Source organism: Triturus cristatus, chromosome 2_2 (genome assembly GCF_964204655.1).
Source record: "Triturus cristatus chromosome 2_2, aTriCri1.1, whole genome shotgun sequence".
NCBI lineage: Eukaryota > Metazoa > Chordata > Amphibia > Caudata > Salamandridae > Triturus > Triturus cristatus.
The window spans coordinates 57,563,298-57,580,994 of NC_140582.1; the positions used below are offsets into that span (position 1 = coordinate 57,563,298).

Here is a 17,697-nt window from a genome sequence, read left to right on the forward strand (position 1 = left end):
ACCTTAATCTCAGAAGCGAGTATGTTTTCAACAAGGTGTGCTTTCCTAGCTTTGTCTATCTCTAAGGTGATCATTACACCCCTTATAGTAGCTCTAAAAACATCTCATACCATGTACGGGAACATAACCTGGTTGGTATTTTCCATAAAGTATTCTGTTATTGCTGTGCATATGGTTTGCTTGTGACTGGGTCTCTCTGCAGTTGGGGGTTAAGGCGCCAGAGAGGTGGGTTCTTTCTGGGAGCAAGGCTATCCCTCCAAAGGAGGGCGAAGTGAAAGTAGTCAGATATTGAGGTGTCATGCATGGACGCAGTTTCAAGGGCAGGGAGGAGTGATTGTGTGATCAGTGTGTAATCTTTATGTGAGTAAACTGAGTGAGTGTAAGAGAAGAAGGAGTAGCCCTTCTCATCTGGTTAAAGGTGGCTTCTATCATCCCCAATTCTATGATTTTCTTTTTAAGGAGGTCAGGACATCGCTTCCATGTGAAGAGTGCGAAAGCAGGCAGAGGAGACTGGGCTGATCTGCCACCCAGGATGATAGTGAGGTGGTAAGCATGGTCTGTCAGTGTAGGAGTGGGTCCAAGTTGGGTAGGTCACGAGGTTTCGTTCCAAGGGGAGGTGTTGTTGCCAAAGATCAGCACATCAGTTTTGTCAGTGCTGAGCTTCAGACTGTTGGCCATCATCTAGTCGGCAGCATTTTTCATGCAATTGTGGAAGTTGGTGTTCGTGGTGGTGGGGTCTGTGGAGAGCGAGACAAACTAGGTATCATCATCATAGATATGATGTTGAGGTCGTGGGTTCTGACGATGTCGGCTATAGGTGTCATGTAGACGTTGAAGAGGGTGGGGCTGAGGGATGAACACTGAGGGACGATGCACATGGTGTTCTTGGGTTCCAAGGTGAAGGGAGGTAGGTGGATTCTCTGAGTTCGTAGAGTACAATAGAGTGGAGTTGAGTACAGTGAAGTGGCATAGCGTACAGTTGACTATATTGTTATATAGTGCAGTGGCATGTTGTATAATATAGTGGTGTGGAGTGCTCTAGAGTGGACAGGAGTAGGGTAGAGTCTAGTAAAGTGTTATAAATTACAGTAGGGCCTTGTACAGTACAGTGAAGTGGTGTGTTGTAGAATGTCAAAAGTGTTCTAGACAGTGGAGGCTTTCACAAATAAAGGGTGGTGGGACAAGAGGAGGAGCGCAGGGTGGGCATGTGGGGGGCAGGGGAGTGGTTAGAAAGAATTGATTTTTAAACAAAAAAGCGCACCTTCAGCCAGCGGCTGCCGGCCGCCTCCAGCATCGCGCCACCCCTCCTCGTCGTCCTGGGTCCCAGCAGCCACTGTGACAGACTCCCATCCAATCCCAGTGCTGCATTTTGCGATGCAGGGCGTGCAACAAAATTCTTTTTATTTATTTAATTGTTTACTTACCTCCAATTATCCATATTCCGGTTCTTAGTAGCCCCCACCCTGCCCCTCCCCCGCCCCGCCTTTCCGCCCCACGGAACTCCCTCCACGGGCCACGGCTGGCATACAGTGGAGTGGCATACAGTGCAGTGGCATAGAAAGAAATAGCTTATCGTAGAGTGACATTCAATGGAGTGGCGTAGAGTGAAGTGGGATAACGTGGGATGGCAATGAGTGGAGTGTCATACAGTGAAGTTGCATATAGTGGAATAATGTAGAGTAGACTTGCGTTCAGTGTAGTGGCATATGTGGAGTGAAATAGACTGGAATATCATACAGTGCAATGGCATGCAGAAGTGTGTGGTAGAGTGTACTGATGTACAGTGGAATGGTGTAGAGTGGAGTGGCATAGAGTGGTGTGGCATAGAGTGGAGTGGTGTAGAGTGGACCGGCATAGAGTGGAGTGAGGTAAAGTTTAGTGGTGAAATAGCTTAGAGTGGAATGGTGTATAGTGGAATATCATAGAGTGGAGTGGCACAGATTGGAGTACCGTAGAGTGGACTGAGGTACAGTGTGGTAGCATACAGTGTAATAGCGTAAAGTGGACTGGCATACAGTGGAGTGGCGTAGAGTGGAATACCATAGAGTGGAGTGTTATAGAGTGGAGTGCTGTACAGTAGACTAGCATACAGTGTAGTGGCATAGAGTAAAGTGACATACAGTGGAGTAGTGTACTTTGAAGTGGTGTAGTGTGGAACAATGTTGAGCTTACTGGCATAAAGTGTAGTAATGTAGAGTGGAGTGACGCATAGTGGAATAATATAGACTAGAGGGGCTTAGAGTAAAGTGCTGTATAGTGGAATAGTGTAGAGTGTAGTAGCGTAGAGTGTAGTGATGTACAGTGGAGTTGTGTAGAGTGGAGTGATGTAGAATGGAGTGGTGTACAGTGTAATTGCGTACACTGGAGTGCAGTACAGTGGAGTGGAGTATAGTGGAGTGTTATATAAAGGAGTGGTGTGGAGTAAAGTGACGTACAGTGAAATAGAGTACAGTGCAGTGGAGTGGTGTGGTGTCGCGAGTAATAGCATTCAGTGGAGTCTTCTAGAGTGTAGTAGCGTAGAGTGGAGTGGTGTACAGTAGAAAAGCATACTGTGGAGTGGCGTATCATTGAGTGTGGTAGAGTGTAATTGTATACAGTGGGGTAGCGTAGAGTGCAGTGGCATAGAGTGGAGCAGGTTACAGCAGAGAAAGGTACAGCGTATTGGCATACAATATGATAGCATTGAGTGGAGTGGAGTAGAGTAGAATGTAATAGCGTACAGTGGAGCGTTGCTGAGTGGAGTGTCATACAGTGAAGTGACATACAGAGTGGCGTAAAGTGGAGTGGAGTGGTGTATAGTGCGGTGTCATAGAGTGGAGTGTGGTAAAGTGTATTGACATACAGTGGAATAATGTAGAGAAGAGTGACATAGAGTGGAGTGGTGCTGAGTGGAATAGCGTAGAGTGGAGTAGCCTGCAGTGGAGTAGCATACAGTGGAGTGGAGTGAGGCTACAGTGTAGTACCTTACACTGCAATATCAGAGACTGGAGTGGCATAGAGTGAAGTGGTTCTCCATTTACTTTTATAGAGGTATAACTTTATCTGTCATCATGGCTGGATAGATGCAGGTCTTTCCGTTTGTCATATCAGGACTTCTATCTTGTGTAGCAAAGAAGAAAGATTTAAATCTATGCTACACTCTGATCCTGGGGACACACACTTTATGGCGCATTCTAACTTATATGATTGTTACCCCTTATCTGGATTAGGTCAAGAGGATTACCCTTGATTGGAAACACTGATTGGGATCCCCAATACACCCCAGGCGGAAATAAATTGTTCCATCTGTTAGGGATATTCTTCCACAGAAGAGTAAAGTTGCACATTCCTATAACATTACTCTGGGATGTAGGCTCCCTTTATGTTTTTTCCGTTGCTTGGATGGCCTTTGCTACCACCCGTATAGTATGTTCAGCGCCCTAATGAAAGTGGCATGACAAATCCTGATCATTTGATTCACTGAAACGTGCGTCGGTGGAACTGTCTGGCTATATTGTTGATCAAAACAAATTATAGATCTATATTGATGATATGTACTTAATATTACAAATACAAACATATACTGTATCTATTTTGTTGAATGTTAATCATCATCTGGAATATATATATAAATGACCACTGAATTGAAGTTTTGTCAACATGGAATTCAAAGCATTGCTTCTAAAGAGTGAATTGAAAGTCTTTTTTTAAATTTTTATATATGTGTTTGGTTGCATTGATGTATGAGTATGATTTTTAGTTTTTGTGGAATGAATAGGGCGCCCAAGATAAATAAGAATTTAAATTGATGTGTTTCACTGAACATATTCTAAAGTGTATATTTTGCTGTTTGTGTCTTTGAATCTTGTTTCATATTTATAAAATGAAGATTATAACAGAAAATTTATATTTAATTCAATACAATATCTATTGAAAATTTCTGATTCATGATATTGACTATTCTAGAATTATGCCTATATAAAAGTAGTTAGAGGAGCACTGTTTCTTATGTTTTTTTAATTGTCTCTTTACCCTGGCGTTGTTTTCTCCAAGTATTAGTCTACAGGAGCCCTCTTTTGTCTAGTATAGAGTGGAGTGGTGTACAGTGGAGTGGCGTATAGTGGGAGTGTTGTAGAGTGGAATACTGTAGAGTGGAGTGTTATAGACTGGACCGGGGTAGAGTGTAGTGGGGAAGACTGTCGGACATACAGTGTTCTAGCATACTTTGAAATGGAGTAGAGTCGAGTGCTGTAGAGTCGAGTGGCGTACAGTGGAATAGCATACTCTGTAGCGTCATTGAGAGGAGTGCCATAGAGTAAAGTGGCATACAGCGGATTGGTGTAGAGTGGAGTGATGTACAGTGAAATAGCATATAGTGCCATGGTATACATTGGAGTGGCGTCCAATGGAGTGGCATAGAGTACAATAGCTTAGAGTGTAGTGTTGTAGAGTAGAGCTGCGTACAGTGGAGTAGGGTCGAGTGGAAGGGTGTACAGTGGGGCGGCGTAGACTGGAGTGTAATAGAATTCAGTGTTGCAGAATGTAATAGCGTACAGTGGAGTAGTGTACAGTGGAGTGGCAGAGAGAGCAGTGTAGTAGAGTTGATTGGCATGCAGTGGATTAGAGTACAGTGGAGTGGCATACAGTAGAGTGGCCTAGAGTGTAATAGAGTGGAGTGGAGTGGCATAGAGTTGAGTGTGGTATTGAAACAGACATAGTGGTAAAGTGTGTGAACAGATGTAGATGTAATGTAGCACATGTTAGAAATGGGATTTCTGGTTGGCTAAGGCTTACGCCAAAGCCAGGCAGAAACCACCACTCTAGTCAGGGCAAAGGAGTTACACACCAAAGATAACCCCTGCTCACCCCCTTGGTAGCTTGGCACGAGCAGTCAGGCTTATCCCAGAGGCAATGTGTAAAGCGTTTGCGCACGCACACAGCAACAACACCCCAGGCACACCACAAAAGGAACTCCACACAAGGTTATATATAAAAATATTCCCTCCTGAGTTTTCACAGTCACCATCTCAAATCACTCCGACAGAATTTGCCAGTAGGACAGTTCCTACGTATTCGTAGGAATTGTTCCACAAAAGACAGCTTTTTATCTCATACTGATCAACTTTCTAAACAACTCATAGCCAGACAATATCCAACTCATTTGGTGAAACAAAGCCTATAAACGGGCGTCCAATAACAATAGGGATGCTCTACTTGAACCTTCAGTTCCTAAGGAACCTCTGGCCAGGATGACGTTAGTTACTACTTTCAGTACATTTTCCAACAGTGTTCAAAAGTCAGTACGTAAACATTGGCACATCCTAAACGTTGGAAATGACAAGATTCCACCCCCTCTGTTTTCCTTTAAACGAGGGTCTAGTCTGCGTGACAACCTTGTTCACACAAGACCCAAAACTAAACCAGCCTTGGGAGCGTCAGCACTTTGGGATTTGCCACCAGTACAGGGCCACTATCCGTGTGGCTCATGCTCTGTATGCCCTCAGACACAACAAACTAAATCGATCGATCTAGGGTTGGCCAAACCCTGGATCTTACGCAAGCATACGAATTGCAATTCTGAAAAAGTGATTTACCAGATAACATGCCCTTGTTCACTTCGATACATTGGTATGACGACACGGAAGATCAAAATCCGTATCAGTGAACACAAGAGCACTATAAGACGCAATAAACAAGCTACCAGATTGACCAGTCATTTCCTTGCTCTACATCACAAACCGGAAGATTTGAGATGGATCATTCTGGAACAACCTTTTATTCCATCACACATCAGTGACATAAAGAAATTTCTTTTTCTCAAAGAGCAGCAATGGGTGTTCAAACTAAAGAGCGATGTCCAGGGATTAAATGATCAAATACCATGGGCATCGCTGTGACGACCAGCAACAAGGAGTACCCCTGGGTGGTTACTATTAATCCGCGTCACACTCCCACAACTTCACCACCTGAGCTGCTTTACATTATTGCTCGGCTCCATGAGGTTTACTGTTGTCCTGACGCTTGCCAACTCCAGGATTGATCACTAATACATAATTGGGTTTTTCTGAGAGTTTACTTTCAGTGCCTAGATTGCCATAGGGACGTCCATCGGTTGCACTTTTATCTACTATACACATGATAGCTGTTAAGAATTAGTACTACGTTTCCTTAGTCTTATATTGTGCGCATAGACAGTTGAGCTGGTCTTCCACTCTATTTGTCTTTCCTCTCCGCAGGCTCTGTTTATCACCTGTCTAGACTACAGAGAAAACTCCATAGTAAACTACTATCTTATATTATGTCATTTAATATGTGTCTGACATACCCGTATTCTTCTTAGATACGGTTATTAGTTTTTTGAGCAACATAGTTTTTTGAGCAACATGGTTACACTTTTTTTGTCAATGACTACAAGTCCCATAGCAGTCTGGGTTACATCTCATCAAGTCGCGTCATCAATGCGCGCCCCACTCGAGATTACTCAAAACAACATACTTAATGCGCGCCCCACTCGTGATCATTCTAAACAACATACTAACGGACTATCTGGATTTCAAATGGGCCACTTGACACCATTCCAACACATTTGCTGATCCGTACGGATTACTACTGTCTCGGTTGATAGTGTCTCCCGGAGTTTTGGCACTAATGACTACAACTCCCATGACACCCGGGTCACGTGCAATGACGTCATCTCCGGGCGCCTTCCCTTCACGCTGTCCCGATATCCTCGTTTCATGTTGTATAAAAGACCGATGCCACTATGATCGCTCACCTCCCCCTCTGGCTCAGCAGCCGCCCGAGGTACCGACGGAGAGGTAAGATCTGTGCGCATCCGCTTTGAACTGCACGCTACTTCTTATCGCATACACGACCCTCTTTGCCTGTTAGTCACCAGCTTTTTACCATAGGGGCTTTGAGACAGACTAACCCGCCATTAAGATAGCGAACACCACTGTTTCCGTTTGAATACCACACAACACTCAACAGGAGAAGAGTCGTAGCTACCCTTTGTCATTTCGTATACACTAATTAACTCGAGATACGATACCGCATATGTGAGCAAGTGTTAGTGCAGATATGATTTTTTCGAGTCTATACACGGTCTAACAACACTACAGTAGGTTTCTGTTTACTATAATACTACCGTCAGGAAGACCCTGATATCACGCTCAGATAGGGCTTTGTCTTGTCTCAGGATCAGACCTTCGGTTTCTCTGCCTTTGTTTTTTAAGGATAAGCGTTTTTCGATTTTTTAGGGATTGTGTCATTCTAAACTTGGACCATACCTCTTATTCATTTATCTCTTAGAGCGGTGCCTCCTGAAGCCTGAGCAGTTGCCAGGTGAGGCGAGGCGAATACCCAGATTTATTCGGGTAAGTGCAAAATCAACAGCATCTTTATTGTTTTGAAGGGGTGCTTTTACTAATATGTACTTGGCATAATTGAACAACAACTTTATGCGCTGTGTGACCTATCATTTATAATGCTTCACCTCTGTTATACTATTTTCATTGTGTTTATTTCCACCTTTATAGGTAATTTCTCCCACACCTACCCCAGGTGCAGGTTGTATGATTTACCTTCTTTCACATTTAAGATGCAGTAGCTCATAATGGTCCTGACGAAAGCTAGGGCACATCCACCCAAAGCTGAAACATGTCGACCAGTTCCAACACAGTTATTTGTTAAAACTGTTACAAGCACTGTTTTATTTTAATTTGGTATCAAGGCAGCACTTTAATAAATTATTTTCTGTGCCTTGGTTCCAATTTTATCATATCACATGTACTTTATTCGCACTGCACACATCACCCCACACTAATTTCTAGAGTGTTTTTTTCATTGGAGCAACATTGCCCTAGTTGCATCCGGGACAAACTTTGAACCTTGACCCACGTTCACCTGGTGGCATCCGGTTCTCAGATAAGTCCCTGGTCTCCCAAATGATGAAGCAAGCCACTGTAAGTGGGTGATGGGAACCTTTGATGCATTCATAGATCTTTAATGCATGCACATATCCAGTGTGATATTTTGGTAGGAACACATTCGTTGTTTAGTAGTGATGGTGTAGCTGTATGAAGGTCACCTAGCCTCTCAGACTCACAGTTTTTTTTGTATTTATATATAAAAATAGCCTTTGTATTATAATAAACACATTAGATCATAATCACATAATGTACACAGTGCCAACTGGCACTAGGCAATATTCACAGGGGTCTATTTACACACGACAGGGTCAATGGGGCCACTGTCAAAACCATCACAAATCACCAATTGTAAATGTAGCACAAATAGTAAATGTAGAGCACAACCAGTAACTACTGGCCCAATAATGATCTCCGCATTATCACATTAGGCATAACACATTAGGAGAACATATTTCGCAATAGGCATCACAGTAGGCATCCCAAGCGTAAACACCTTAGGAAATAATTGGCATAAAAACAGTGTGCCCCAATCGGGGGTACCACGCACTGAAACTGGCCCCAGGCCACTGGCCTCTCACAGGGGCTCACAATGCCCAATGTCCAGAATGTCAGGGCATAGGTAGGGCTACTCAATTAGCCCTAGGGCCCCAAAAAGCAGTAAAGCCAAGGTGCGCAATTGCACCACCTAAACGTGGCAGCTGCCCACTAATTGCTGGGCAGCTGGGAAATCAAAAGCTGGGCACGGCATTTTCTGTCCCCCACGGGACTCTAACAAAATAACTGTGCCCAAACGTTGCAGCTGCCTGCGCTCTCGCAGGGCAGCTGGAAAAATGCGCCAATGAAGTCTGGCACTCCTGTTGCCTCTTGGGCCCCCAGTGGGGCTTCTCAACCCAATCTGCCCCCCAAGTCCCAAAACTTTCAGGGCGTAAGCGGTGGGCCTTCTACTGGCCCCTGGGGCTGCTAATGGAGCAGAAAGCAATGTGCCCCAAGCGCAGGGGGTGCGGGGGAGTGTACCTCACTCCGTTCTCACACAATCCAAAATGAATGCCCCACGTTGCAGCTGGGAAGAACAAGTACTGGCATCCACAATGCCGCTCAGGGACGTCTCACTGTGCAGCAATCAGGCACACAACCCTTGGGTGCCACCCAAAGCCTTTAGGGAGCCCCTCCGTCCCGGGGCTCCACTCGCTAGTGCTCCCCTGCAGGCTCCACTCACCGGGGCTTCGCTTTGGGGACTCAGCTCCTCCTGGACGTCTCCCGGTCAGCGCCCGTCACTCACCAGCTCTTCAGGACTCCTTCGGTCTCCTGGACGTCTCCCAGTCACTTCAGGCAGTGCGGTGGCTCTCTCCAAGCATGGGAGCCCCCCAACGAGCCTTCGTCCGGCCTCACCTCCCTTCACCCGGGCCCCCTCCTGGGACCCGGGACTTTGCAATGGGAGCCCGCGAGGGTTCCGGACTTCCTCTTTAGGCCCCACCCACAACCAGGCAAGGCCGCCTGGCTTCCGCATCGCGGCTGCGGCGCTTTGTCTCCCCGGGCTGCGGCGGTGATTCCACAGCAGAGATGCGGGGTGGGCACCCGCTTACTTTCACGCATAAAGCGGAGTGGGCTCCTGCAATCAGAAATAAGCCCAAAGCGGGGTGGGCTCCCATTATTGAGGCATAAATGCGGGGGAATCCCCTTTTAAAATGCTTGCAGCTCTGTGCTGCAGTTAAAAATAGTCAAAGTCTGCATAAAAGCACTCCCAGGCGCTAGGTGTCCACAAAGTCCCCAGACAGGCAGAACCAGAGGATCTTTGGTGCTGGGGAGACCCCAGCAAAGCAAAGCCAGGCAGGCCGGCACGCAGGGACCCACAGGAAACAGCAGCTGGGTCCCGTGGTGGTTCCTCCTGGCAGAGTGGCCCCTCAAGAACACAATCACAACAGAACACCTTCTTTCATGCACCCCTGTCCTTTGTGACACAGGGCTGGGGGTAAAACCAGATGCAACTGGTTTGGGGGAGCTTTGGAGCACTTTGTTGTGCTCAGCTCCTCTCTCCTTTGTCAGGTCGTGGCTAGGTGCTCAGACGCACCACAGGGGGTGGAGCCAGCATTGTGGAGGGAAGGCACAGTCCTATTCAGGTCCCAGGTGCAATTCCTCCCTCCCATCTAGATGCAGCTCTCTCTATTCACCAATGGGCTGACTCACCCTGGCTCCTGGAATTCCCCACACCATCCAGCACCTGTCAATCAAAAGCCAGACATGCACTCCACATCAGGCAGGCAGACACACAGCACACAGAAATGCCAACTTCTAAAAGTGGCACTTCTCCACCATTCACAATAAATCTGTGCATCCCATTGCGCAGCATTTATTCTCACGAGTTCGCACATACTAAACTCGACCATGCACTCCTCTCACACCAGGAATTACCATGGACACACATATCCCCCATGCATTCCTATAGGAGGGCAGGCCAATCTCACTAAATGTAACACAGAGCGCACACACTTTACACTGGGACACAGTGCTAAAGTGCCTAGAGGCCTAAAACCACTAACACTACATAGGGAAAAAGGCTAGGATAAATGCAAAAAGTTTAGGGTTGAACCTGCCAAAAGGGCAAGGTCCAACAGCAGAAATAAACATTATGATGTGTAAATGGTAATTTTTGGTAGTATGTGTGGATAGTGTAAGTAGTGGTAATGTTATAAGTTTTAAAATACTTAGTTATATATTGTGAAGCAGTATACCGCGGTAAGTTTGCTGTATACCATGGTGTATGCATTTGAGAAGGCAGTATGTGATTGGCTAACGGCTGTGTTTACCAAAGGTAAAAGTCAGCTATTTCGTTTTTAGCACAGTTTGGCTATGTTCTGTGTTTTGCTGCATTCTGGGTTAGGGTCTTCGATTTTGGTAAGTAGTAGGTTTTGTTGTTGTTCCATGCATATTACCACTTTCAAAAAATGGTAATAGGTAGAGATATGTATTAATAATTTACTATATAGTTTCACAGCAGTTTAGGGAGAACTGTTCATTCTTTTTACATTTATTTTAAGTAGTGTGGTCATTTGTAGATAGACTTTTTTGTGCATATATGAATATGCTAAAAATTAAAAAAATACACTTAAGTACAGTGTATTTGTAAAATGTATTAGATTACATAGAATTTTTTATTTTTTAGCACTTATAGATATATATATTTTTTAGTACTGTGGTGCTCCCTAAGCAGTATCACAGTACTCTGTACATTTAAAAAATATATATAGAAACCTATAAATATTTTGCCCTACCTATTACCACTTTAGTAACATGGTAATAGATAGGGGGAAAATATCAAACCGAATACCTATATCTGAAGGTGTACCTAAAAAGAACATGGCTGCCTTTAAACTTTGTAAAGGCAGTCATTAGCCAATGACATAATGACTTGTCCACACTATGCACTGCGATACTTCCACAAAATACTATGAAATTTCGCAAATGTACAGAGACAACAGATATCACTAAGTTAAAATGCCTTATAACTTAAAAACTACTTACCCTACTTACCTGTAGTATCTAAAAGGTTCATCTGGGTACCATAATGTGTAATCCTGCCAAATTTCATGGAAATCTGTCCAGCCGTTTTTGCACTAAGTGAGATACAAATATCTATGAAAAATGCATTTGTGGAAAAATATGTTTTAGGACTCCACCATTCATTTTTGCACCTCCTCGACCAATCACCGCCAAACGTTTCATCCTTCGTCAATGTAGAAAATGCTAAAGGTCTCAAACATTTTGTGGAGATTCGTCAAATGGGCGTAAAGCTATTAATGATGGAAAGCCTGAGCAATTCCTGTCTTTGGTAACCCTAACTATAACTACAGAGTGGCAGCTTCTACTCTGTAATATATAATATATTAGAGATTAGCAGTAAGAACTCTGTCGTGGAGATGATATATATTTATATATATATAATGAGGGATTTTTTTTAGTGTAGGTGCTTCCCACCTAAGGAACTCTCTCCAATATCATAAACACAACTGTCCTTTTATGTGCTAAAAATCCCCAAACTGTATTTTCATAACTTAACCTGGTTTTCAACAAAAAAGCCACTGAAAAGCTCCAAACACGTCCCTCCAAACGATGTGTGAACTGTGTCTGCCACTGCCCTGAAGGTTATTCCTTCATTGGGTTTCTGTTTCTATTCCTAATAACCCATGTACAGCCCGGGCAGTGATACCACCCACATTAATCACACTGCCACAGAAAACCCGCAAATAAGCCAATGGAGAAGGCTCCTGAGCCCCTTACCAGAGTGGCGGAAATTAAAATGAGCACCCAGGTGACGACAAGCGCCTTGGAGAGGTCTTTCGCCATGTTGATGCGGGTTGTAGAGCTCGCAGGGACAGCAGAGGTGAAACGAAGTGTTCCTGGGAGGATGCGACCGCAAACGCTCTCACTGCAGTCCAGCTTCCGATATTTATTCCTGCCGCTTTATTGCTTCATTAAGACAAGAGTTCAATGAACATTAGGAACAGCGGTGCGCCTGCCAGAAGTTGTACTGAACAAAGGACACAAGATAGTAGCGATAAGAGGATTCCTCTCATACTCAGCCCCTGCAGCTTGCCAAGTAAACACTCCCAGTCAGTCTGCTGTGAAACAATCTGTACGCTCAAATCCGTACACAGTAACTACTGTAACTCCTTTTAATATGGCACTTCATTCCACGCTTGCGCTGTTCCTAAGCGCTGTAAATAACAAATGTTACTTTAAAAGGTGTGCAATTGAGGGGTGTCTAATCAAAGGACTGCAGCTTCCATTGGGTTTTCATTCAGTTAAAACCAGGGACTATCGAAATAAGTGATTCTACAGCCTTGGTATTTGCCGCATAATTATTACATTTGCTATATTGGTCACATAATATACCCTCTGCTGCATAATCTACAGCTTTTAACAAAAACAAACATTTTCTAGGTCTAACAGATCAAGGTGTTGCTAACAACATGTGTTGCTGCACAGTGGAAGGCCCTTAGCAGTGGTTGACTGCTCACCTTTCAGTTATTTATTGCAGTCTGTGGGTGTTAAACTGTTACCACTTTAATTTTGCTGCCCAGGCCTGTTTCCTATACCAGTTAGACCGTGACCTACTCTCAGGGTCTTTACTTTAGGTCTGCCTTCTTGGGATGGCTGGCAGCGAGCCAGTCAATTTCCACGCTCAAGAGCAAACACTAATCACTCAGTGCAAACTATTACACCTGGGCTTCTTCCCCTGTGTGCCTCCCAATTTCTAGAATCACATTCCTTTGTCATTATTGGTGTCTCTGCACACACGACCTTAAAAGCCGATGAGAAATAGACACCCAATCCTTCTTTCGCCATCTATGGTCAGTAGGTGTGGCCTACCTGCCCATGGGACCTAGGAAAGCCAAGGTTCAGTTTATGCTATGATCATCCAAGGGAGTGACGATGCTCTAAATCCAATTCAGGATTTGAAATAGTGCTAAACTCCATGACTCCCTCTCCAGCAGCAGTAGCCATGTTCCCATGACTCCTCGCAACCCTGTCTAGAGCTAGGGAGTCAAGAAATCCAATGTCTTTATGAGGCAGCAGGCCCAGTCCTGCCGGCATGCCAAAAGATAGTGTTAAATGTCATTAGTGGGGTATTAAGAACTCAATACCTAATTTGTGCCAGTGTTTGCTGGAGCTCAGCACTCATTTGAAACTGGCATTTATTTCTAACAGTCTGCCACATGGGGGCAATTGCAGCATCCTTCCCAGCCTGGGTACCCGCTAATGACTATGAAACACATGAAAGGAAGGTATGTTGTCTCACGCCATTATACCGGTCACATGAGGGAATTCTAAAACCACAAGCTGCCGCTTAAAAGGCCTTTTCTTTTAAAGACCTCTTTGCACTTTACCCTTGCTAACCAGTAGAAAACGTACTTCCGGAGTGCGAGTGGAGTGAGGAAGGAGGAGGAAGGAGGAAGAGGGGCCACCACCGTGTCCTACGATCTATTTGCCCTCGGTCAGTCTGCACGACCAGGGCCGGCTTTAGGGCAGTGCGAATGGTGCAGCCGCACTGGGCGCTGACCTGTGGAGAGGACGCCGACCTCAGGGGGGGTGCTACGTTTAGCAATAGCTTACGATTAGAGAGATGAGGTACACTTTTGCCCAGTGATAGTGAGAGTATCCAAGGAGGCGATCATGGGTTGTGGGGGGCGCATAAAAGGATGGGCGCCACCAGCCCTAAAGCCGGGCCTGCGCACGACCACCCGGATAATAGCAAGTTTGAGGCTTGGAGGCGGAGTAGTGAGTGGGAGCGGGGGACGCTGTCTCCGTGGACCCGCAGCCCTGTGGCTCTGAGCTCCCCGGGCCTCTCGTACCAATCCAAGTCTGCACCAGGAGCCATCGGTCGCTGCCCAAGTGATTTGGCAGGGACGAGAGGGAGCTCAGTCCCCAAGGTCCCGCGGCTCAGTGCTACTCCGACCCTGGGCCCCCGATATTGCCTCTCTAGGAGGTCTGTGCTGGAGTTACAGGAGGCAGTTCAGCCCTATTGCCACCGACTGGAATCCGGGGAGACACGAGGGAAGGAGAGGAATCTTTTGTGTGCTTCATAATGATTGGGACACAGAATTGGAAACACAGGTAGCTCCTATCTGGCGCCAAAGGAGTGCAGGTGAGCCTGGCAACCAGTGTGGGAAAGGGATGTCATATTTGTGCCCCTCAGGCCACTAAGCCCACAAGCCCTTACAGAGCCTGGATTGGAGCCTCATTGGAACCTGTACCAGGAGGAGAGAAGGCCAAAAGAGGGGCCACAGCGAGGTTGCAGCGGTGTGAGACCCTGCAGCGTGGGTGGTGTCCCAGGTTGAGCCCCATATCACGGGGTGCAGCATGTGGTCTGGGCGAGCTCCCTGCCTCTGCTATTGGCATCCCTTCTGTGCGCTGTGTGTACCCCTGGAGCACTGCGGAGTCCCCTAACGGGACAGACCCCCACCTCCACACAACCTAAGTGACCATTGGAACAACAGAATTGTAAAGATCCAGGCAATAGTAGATAAATATATCATTAGTTTATTAATTAATAAATGCAGCACAGCAACATACAACTCGTTCCTCCAGAGACATCAGTGCAACTGATCCCCTGGAAGGAACCTTATCAAAGCAGTGTTCCAATGGAACCAGAACCTAGCATAAACAATAACAAGTGGATGCAATGTGTAAGAGGACATATAACACATCTCCCTTATATAAAAACAAAGGAAAATACAAATACTAAGAGACACAAAAGAAAACAAAACTAAGTAACATAATCTAAAAATTTTGCAGGTACACTTCTAAAACGTAATGAGTCCTTGACCCTATTAGCCACAGAATCATTATGAACCAATGTGGTATCAGAACCATTAGTCTGAAATTCGCAAAAAGAATTAGGTGATACAATTTTGGTACCATAACTTCCAGGACATCTGGATACCCGTCTGATGTTCCATAATTTACCATCCTGAGTTATGAGAGAATTTCTAAAAACCTTAGTGACCTTAATGGGTTTAGAAAACTTACTCATGCCCTTACTTACAAAACCAGGTTTTTTAATTCTCACCCATTCTCCTACTGTAAAATTATGTTGTTTAGTGTTCTACTTTTTGTCATAACACATCCTGTACTTTTTCTGTTTTTCTTTAATTTTAAAGCTAGTGTCCCTAATGTCATAATCTGTCCTTATGTTATTTTTTGATTTTTCCTTAAGCCACCAAGGACAAATACTCGAAGCTGGATCTCTTCCTTTCAACAAACGAAAAGGACTGACCTCTGTGGTAGAATGCGGCGTAATCCTGTGCACCCACAACCTTTCCCTTAATGCATTCTTCCAATTCTCCTTCTCCTTCACAACATCGGTAACAAAACCCTTCAAAACCCGGTTGAAGCGTTCCACCTGACCATTTTCATGTGGTGCATATAACGATGTAGTGATGTGTTTTATGCCATGTAATTTAAGATAATCTTCCATATCATTGGAGACCAATTGAACCCCATTATCAGTAACAATAACTGAAGGACATCCTTCCTTAGCAAACACTTCCTTAAAAAAATCCAAAACTTTACTTGTGGTAGCTAACGGAACAAATCTGACCTCTGGCCATTTCGAATGGTAATCCACTAGAACCAAGGCATACCGCAAATCTACAGGCAAGTTTAAGAAAGGGTCCTACACTAGAAAAAACCTTTTGTTTTTCTATAGTCCCCTCACTCACCTAGGGTTGCCCCAGGGTGACATGCTTCATCATAGGGGTCCTCCCAGGCATCTACTGCCTGGGGCGTGCTGCAACTTGGCGAAATACGCAGGAGCACTTATATTTTCAACTATGTGTGGTGATGTGTTGTGCTGTGCTATGTGGAGTGAAAAAAAAGGAAAATAATAATAAAAATTACCTGGATAGTGAACCCTAATTTTATTCTGCTCTTATCCGGTAAATGTAGATTAAAATGGGGCTAGTAATAGAGTACAGTAACGTTATGTGTGCCTGTCCCTAATTACTTGGTCGACATGTTTCGTGGTTACCCCAACCACTTCCTCAGGACCGCGCAAGGACCAGCCTTACGTGTACCACTCCGAGTTGTTACAAACAAATCACTAATTTGTATTGTTATTAAACTATTTGTTAATCAAATACGATACCCATAATACCAGGATTTCTTTCGAAGTATTGGGTCGTAGTTTCTGTATAGAAATACAATGACACAAAAGGTTAGTTGCACTCCCAAAGTCCACAAATTAATGTGGACTAGGGACCAAAAACTACTTTACATTAATTATATACCTAAAATTGCTTATGAATCTTAAAAAAGTGCAGATTTACTAAGTGCTTAAGTGACTATAGTGCAAACACACAGATACATACACATACAGACAAAAAACACAAGATTGCAGTAGATTACACGAGTAAACCTACTTTTCAGGAGGGATAATTCTACTCCATGGTGTTTGCTGGGGCAAGGAGGCTCTAGATATCTAGAAAATGATTAAGGAATTAAGTTTAAGCGCAGATCTTTCTATTCGATGCGTGAGAGTAAATCGAAGGGATATGGTCCGGTATTTTTTCGCCAACTTACTTGTCTAGAATGCACCATCAGCTATTGAACCTAGTGACTCCCAGGAACACCGCATACTGGTGTGGCTCTATCGATGCTTGCTTTTAAATGTTACTACTGGCGGGAAAATCTAGTGAATGATTCACAGGTGTGGATGCCCGTTTGGTTTTGGGCGCCATCTTGTAATGGTGAATCGATACATAATTAGATATATTTAGGACAAAAATGAAGCTTATTGCCATCCAGATGTCAAGTAACACCTCATTCTTTTGTCAGGAAAATGTACCAAAATTGTAGATGACCCAAAGGACGAGGTTGTATCTGTCATCCAAAATGAAAAGATATTTATTCTTCCATATCGTTTTTACACGCCATCTTGGAATGGTGGATAAATCAAACTTATATAATATCATTTTAGCTCAAAAGCTAACATATATTTCTTAATGTAAGCGCATTTGTACTGTGATTTGAGATCTACACGTTCGTGTAGAATCCAAAACACCGATGTTGAATTTATCAAGCCTGCCCACATCGAAAGATAATTATTCTTTCGTATTGGTTTTTAGGCGCCATCTTGGAGTGGTGGATGGTTAAGTTAAGATATTGGCAACTAGCTAAGAAGCTAGCAAGTAGTTTTGAAACAAGGAATTCATATTGTAGTTCAAGGTAACCTCATTTGGACAAAACCCAAAGAAATCAAGGTTGTGCTTATTGAATGAAAAATTGATTA

At 44.4% G+C, this 17,697-nt stretch overlaps 1 protein-coding gene across 1 annotated transcript in view; it reads right to left on the bottom strand.

The window, feature by feature from the left end:
- The window catches only part of LOC146861829 (liver-expressed antimicrobial peptide 2-like), a 135,679-nt gene extending 123,123 nt beyond the window's left edge, over positions 1-12,556 (bottom strand). Inside the window, exon 1 of the mRNA XM_085640975.1 lies at positions 12,186-12,556. Within this exon, the coding sequence (XP_085497101.1) occupies positions 12,186-12,251 (66 nt within the window). The 5' untranslated portion in view covers positions 12,252-12,556. The remainder of the gene's footprint in view (positions 1-12,185) is intronic.
- Between the last annotated feature and the right edge of the window lie 5,141 nt (positions 12,557-17,697).